The following is a 6,337-nucleotide window of genomic DNA, read 5'->3' as shown; positions in this document are numbered from 1 at the left end:
CAAAAATGTAGTAAATGGGACTTCACACAGCTGTCTCTTACCAGCTGGCAGGTTTGTGACTGGATACTGAAGAGGCAGTAGCAGTGTTCGCAGTAGCTCTTGATAACACCGCTACCCATCAGACAAAATGCCACTTGTCCACTGCAAAGATGAAGTTCAGAAAAAGTTATTTATTACATATTGCACAATTAAAATGTGGTACAGTTTAATAGGGGCTTCTTGTGCTAATATTTGCAATCCCAATAAGATCAATAGTGGATAAAGCAGACAGGTGTTCTGATCTAAAGATCCAACACACTTTTCTTTTTTTTTTGGAGAGTTTGGAGCCTTGCCTGGCTTGCCATCTTAACAGAGTAAGACAGACTGGTACATAGAGTCTATCTCGTTGGAACTAATGCAAGGATGGGCCTGGTTAGAACCTGGATGGGGACTGTGACGGGAATACCAGGTAGCCTTGGTGAGTGTTGTTATTGCAGCTGTGCTTCTGTCGGGTCTAATCCAAGGGCAGCAGAGACGACATGCATAACTTACCACCAACTTGTAATCCGTGTTTGATGAGCTTGTCCTATTCAAATCGCTTTTTGACAAAGCTCAAGAACGGCGCTATATAAATAAATTCCCTTTCTTCCCTTTCCCTCCCAAAAGATGCAGAAAATAAAGTATAATGCTTTTGCAGCTGTACTTCTGTTTATGAAAGACAAAAGGCAACACTCTTGCCATGACAGCTGTCTCCACTCATACTGTAGTAAGTAAGTGAACAGGTCACATGCATCATTTATGGCCGCATTATTTCTGCCTTGAAATTACATTAAATCAAAACAGTATTGCTACTATTGAAGCCACAGTTGCCCTGGGGTAGACTGATAAAGCACGGCTGCAAATCTGCACCATCCGTCCCTTTGACCATGGAGAACCGTGATCATTATTTTTGTCATGCGAGTGATTTTAATTAAACATATTGTTCAAACCAAAATAAAGTAAACTGTATTTATAGTAATTTACCATAGCACTCATAGTAAAGATTTGGGCCATCACAGAATGTTGAAACTGGTATTATTTCAGAGCTGTATTACAAAACATGCATTTTATTTTAAGACTATAGTTTTTTTTCTCATTTCAACCGCTTCACTACTCCCTCTGCTGGCAATAATGGTACTGCAAGAAAATAAATAATGGTTTTACCCGTTTCCCTCCATATTTCCATATAAATACAATTCAATGCCATAATCAAAGATTCTACAATTATTGGGGGGCACTGAAAAAAACTCAACTTACCCTCTGGTGACACAGGGAGTCCACTGTTAAATGCAGGTGCCTATGGATCAAACAAATCATAAAGTTAGTTCGAGAAAAATGTTCTTAATGGGGAAAAAAGCCATAACGTTTTTACCGATTGTACCACGGCACTTGCTTTTTCGTCACTGCATTTAAAGGGACTCTCACAGCATGACACATTTTTGCTACAACATAAATTGAAAAAGTTACTTCTGAACTTCAATATTTCACACCATGGTCCACATGTATCCTCTATAGCTTACCATTCAATGTCTCCAGAAGCAGATTTCTTCAGAACTAGTGCCCTCCAGTGCTCATGTGTGGACTTGATAACCTCAATGGCAAAGTCCTGGAAAGACAAACAATCACCAATTGGCATTAGTTAATAGATTTAATTTATACAGTCCCAAGTTTAAAAAGAACATTTGAAAGACGGCACAAATCGATCACTTCAAAAATTAGTTGCGTTTCCAGGCAGTGAGTGGAAACATTTCTCAAAGTGGTGAAGGCGGCCTCAGGAAGGGCATACTGTCTGAAACTGTCGGACATTTTCGTAAACTTCCCTTGACATCCATCCCCAAAGGTTCTCAGCTGGATTTAGATCAGGGGAAACCACAGGATGGTCCAAAAGAGTGATATCTTTCTCTTGGAAGACGTCCTGTGAGCATTGAAGTGTAGCGTGCTGCTATAAAATCCAGTGGTTCCCACACAGACGAGGGCCTCAATCATGGGGGATGCTCTCTGTAACATCTGCACAAAGTCAACGGCCGCTTCATGCCCCTGCACCACCTGAAGCTCCACTGAAGGAAAAAGCAGCAGATCGTTATGGTTCCGGTGGGACCTGCTTGTCATGCCAGGAAAATTGGAAACCATCAGGACCATCAAGGTAAATTTTTTTCTCATTAGAGAATATAACTTTCTTCCACACTTTCAGTGTCTAATGTTTGATGCTCTCTTTTCAAAGTCCAGACAGTCATTTCTGTGGAAGTTTTTGAAGCCCTTCAGTCACAGATGCCTCTGATGGTGATTGGGCTGCAGTCGGTTCCAGTAACGCGTTCATTTGGGTTGAGGATCATCAGTTTCTCGACGGACAGCCAATGAGATCCTCTGGCTCAGTGCTGGTGACATTTTTTTGGGTCTTCCCCTTGACTTTTTGTCTTCAAGTCCTTTTAGGAAATTCAAAATTACTGTGTTACTGCATCCCACCTCAGTAGCGATGGCACGCTACGTGAGGCTCTGCTTATACAACTCGACCACGTTCAAAATGAGAACATTTTTTTGCCTTTACCATCAGGACGCCATGACAGTGAATACCTGACAGAAAACTGATTTTACATTTTTTGGCATGTGGTCTTTTGATCAGCTGCAAAACAACCTTTCAGCCTTGATAAGAGCCAACCATGGAAAATGTGAATTAAACTTCAGGATCAGGATTTTTTTTTACCTTATCTTGGAACTGCCCCCCAAATCCAAATGTGTTCTCTGGCTTTCCATCAGGAACCTTATATTTCCTAAACCATTCGACTGTTGCTTCTAAATGACCTGGCCGGCTCTTACGAACATCTTCAAGGGCTGGGAAAAATACATAGTGGAATGGGGAATTAATAAACAAGTTATTTTTGTCAATAAATGTAAAAGGATGAGCATTAATTAAAATGCCCCACGATTGTTTCCCCGTATTGTTTCGTTTCCAAACAAGCAGAGAGAGTAGCAACTTTGTGTGACCATCACTTAACGCTTAAGCAAAAAATACTTGATCAAAGTTCACTCACAGTGGAGGTTTTCAGCATCTGGGTCTTGAGAATTGATAACAATGACTTTCCAGTCGGTTTCACCCTCATCTATCATCGCTAAAATCCCGAGAACTTTTACTTGAATCACCTGACCTGGATGGCACACCTGAAGAAACAAAATTAAAGACACACTGTGTAAGATTTTTGATTACACTGCTGCCAGCAACACAAATGCTCCTGATGACGACCTAAACACAGAACATACTTTTTGCAGTGGGTAATCAAACAATGGATTTGGATGATAACCTATTTAAATCCCATATTTGGCTGCCTTTGGTCAACAGCTCCATGGAGACGAGTTGGAGACGTCCGGCTCCCAGTAAAGTTAGAGTCAGGTCTAAGCAGAGGTGAGCCGCACACAGCAAACACACGTGTTTGTTTGTTCATGTTTTAGATATTTTTCAGCATTAAAAATATCTGTGATAAAATTAATTTCTATTGATGAAATTGTACGCGGTGTGGCTTCAAGTTAACAGACTTACAAAGCAACAATTACATATTCTGTGTACTGACAAGGAAAATCCGTTTTGGTGAATATTAAAAATGTAAAAGTATAATTTATGAATCAAGACTGATCCCTATTCCACCACTATCAAATCATCTCACCTGAGTGCCAATGTCACAAACATCTATGGGGTCATTGTCACCACAACACGCTGTATTTTTGTCTGTGTGGTTAGGATCCTCCCATGTCTTGCAAATAAACAAACAGAAAACAGGCAGCCAAGAATATATAATTAAATAAAATAAGACAGCAGGATATAATCTCAATTAATCGATGTCTAAATCACCTGTGGGAGAGCGCCATAATTCCAAATATAGCCTTTATGAGGAAAGATGTTCGCCACGTATCGAAGCTTTCCTTTTTTAACATCCTGTTTGATAGGGTTAAGAGGTTCCTTTGTTGCAATCTGAAAAAGGGATCAATAAATCATAGTTTAACATTGTAAAGAGTAATAACACAACGTTCCTATTGTTATTACCTCCATTTTGGCATTCGACCATCGAGGTACCTCCACTACCATGTTATAAAGCACCTAAAGATAAGAAAGGTCAATGTGCCATTTTCTAAGACATTCCCATATAAATTTCACTACCTCAGAGTGATTCTTCTTGGTCTTCTTTGCAGGTGTATCATTTTCCTGAAAGCAAAGGCAGATATAATGGGCTATTTATCAGATCTGACAATATTACAATGTGGTTTTGAACTTACTGATTCTGCTCCAGCAAAAAGTGGGATGTCATGAAACGGTGAAATGTACTTTCCTTCTGAGGTTTCTATAAATACAGGACCGACAGATGTTTTGATTTCCAAGTATAGCCTACTACTGCACATAAGTTACTGCCATAGCCTGATTATTATGAGTTATCGGTTGCTTCAGTCAAAATCTATTGGATTAAAAAAAAAAAAAAGTAGCCTACAGGATATACTTATGTGCAGCGTCGGAGAATGTCACAAAACAGTACTAAGGCAGCATTAGTCCAAACACGACTCTAGATTTGCAGTAGCAAGGCTGAAAGTACTATTTCCACGGGTCGTCTTTGTTGAAGGTCATGCAGTCACCGTTACTTGAAAAAAGCCGTGGAATCTACAACATTGTAGCAAATATGTAGTGGCTACATACCAGCTTGTGTCACAATGGCAACTTACTGAAATAAATTCTGTAGTCGTGAGAATTGGGACGCCCTCTTTCTTCTGTGAGATAATGCATGTTTTTTTGTAAATATAGTTGATGTACGGCTGCTTGTGTGACTCGTTTGTGGCGGAAAGCTGGAAATGCAGCGCACGATTGCAGAAAATAGCCCACCGAGCAGCGCGGCAGCAGCGATCTCATGATAGGCACTTCTCCGGTTCCTGTTCCCCGTTCGTCACCTCGCCACGCGCGTTCCGTCGAAATCGTAAGCGCCACGAGAGAGACAACGAACGACTTCCGCCCTCGAGACTACGACTTCACAATAAAGTCCCGAGGTACAGTTGTGTATCACATTGTGGCATATCGCTCAATCTTTTTCAAACTCAAATCAGCCAAAACATCAAATATACCGAATTAAAGATTGAGAAATGATGTGATACAGAAAATGCATATCAATGAATGATCTTGTTGGTGCTTTTAATTTGAAGTGCGTTCGACACGTGTCCAGCGTCTGCCATCAGAGGTTGCCATATGTGACCTGGGATGTCACACCTGTCAACAGCCGAGTTGATTATTGGCATTCACCAAACCGGATGCTAATAACACAAAATCTATTCTTTTTTGTATTTTTTAATTATCCCTAATTAACAAAGAAGACCTTTGATCAATTCATGTAGGCCTAATTCCCCCAGGCCCCCAGTGCGGCGTTGCCCTGGAAGAAATATTTGACATTAAGTGATACGCAGGGATAATAGATCTATGTAAATAAGCTAATATAATAAAAAGAAGGTATTGTTGCATCAGTTGGAAGCAATGTTTTGTAGGCTATTGCCGTATTGAGAGCCTGTATTAATAATTAGGCCTTCATGACAAATCTTACATAATGCTATAACATATTCAACAGTTAATTAATTGTTTGGCTCAGCGCTTTAATTCTTTAAATACACTTTTTTGAGCCTGAGGTAATAGTTTTCAATGCAGCCCATAATCTCCACAATACTTCATCAGTCAGATCAAAGACCATATGTATCCATTGTGCCATGAACAAACACCCACCTTGGCAGATCTGCTCTGGCCCTTTTATGTTGTGTAGGTTGGCTATCTGCTCAAACAAACAGCACACATAAGGCATGGCACAAAGCCATAAAAGGTGGTCATTAAAAGCATTCTGGTCTTTACCTTGGTTGCCTGAAAGCTTTGATACGACATTGAGTCATTTTGCTTAGAGTACAGCACAAACATATTTAACTTGGTTTCTTATCTTTGAGTAGTTATTTTATCCCCTCCTTTAGCGGCAGGTTTAGGTTGTTAATAATATTCAATGTAATGTAATGTAATAACTATAGTCACAAACATTTCAGTGACAGCAGAGACAACAATGTATATTTGAAATTTTTGACTTGAGTGTGGGTCACAATAGTACTAATAAAAAAATGTGTTTTCAAGTTGAAATATTGGAAACTAGCCAGGAATAAAATACTTGCATGTTGTCTAAATTGTTTATGAATTCATGAAGTTCAAAACCAATCTACCACTACGGTTGTTTATTGAATATCAATGAGCAAATGATATGATATGCAGGGCAATTGTCAGAGCAAACAGGAGTATAGGATGCACAATGCAATTTGTAATGCT

At 39.7% G+C, this 6,337-nt stretch overlaps 1 protein-coding gene across 1 annotated transcript in view; it reads right to left on the bottom strand.

Annotated features, from left to right (window-relative positions):
- ppa2 (inorganic pyrophosphatase 2) overlaps window positions 1–4,953 on the bottom strand; it is a 104,719-nt gene extending 99,766 nt beyond the window's left edge. Inside the window, exons 1-12 of the mRNA XM_079553866.1 lie at window positions 4,720–4,953; window positions 4,282–4,346; window positions 4,166–4,210; window positions 4,052–4,105; window positions 3,860–3,979; window positions 3,675–3,761; window positions 3,048–3,174; window positions 2,720–2,847; window positions 1,539–1,624; window positions 1,391–1,460; window positions 1,276–1,315; window positions 9–141 (exon numbers count right to left, since the gene is read on the bottom strand). Coding sequence (XP_079409992.1) covers window positions 119–141; window positions 1,276–1,315; window positions 1,391–1,460; window positions 1,539–1,624; window positions 2,720–2,847; window positions 3,048–3,174; window positions 3,675–3,761; window positions 3,860–3,979; window positions 4,052–4,105; window positions 4,166–4,210; window positions 4,282–4,346; window positions 4,720–4,903 — 1,029 coding nt within the window. The 5' untranslated portion in view covers window positions 4,904–4,953 and the 3' untranslated portion in view covers window positions 9–118. The remainder of the gene's footprint in view (window positions 1–8; window positions 142–1,275; window positions 1,316–1,390; window positions 1,461–1,538; window positions 1,625–2,719; window positions 2,848–3,047; window positions 3,175–3,674; window positions 3,762–3,859; window positions 3,980–4,051; window positions 4,106–4,165; window positions 4,211–4,281; window positions 4,347–4,719) is intronic.
- Window positions 4,954–6,337: the final 1,384 nt, after the last annotated feature.

This window comes from Gobius niger (assembly GCF_951799975.1).
Source record: "Gobius niger genome assembly, chromosome: 3".
Classification (NCBI taxonomy): domain Eukaryota; kingdom Metazoa; phylum Chordata; class Actinopteri; order Gobiiformes; family Gobiidae; genus Gobius; species Gobius niger.
The sequence above is the reverse complement of the archived record's forward strand: the minus strand, read 5'-3'. Positions and strand labels throughout refer to the sequence as shown.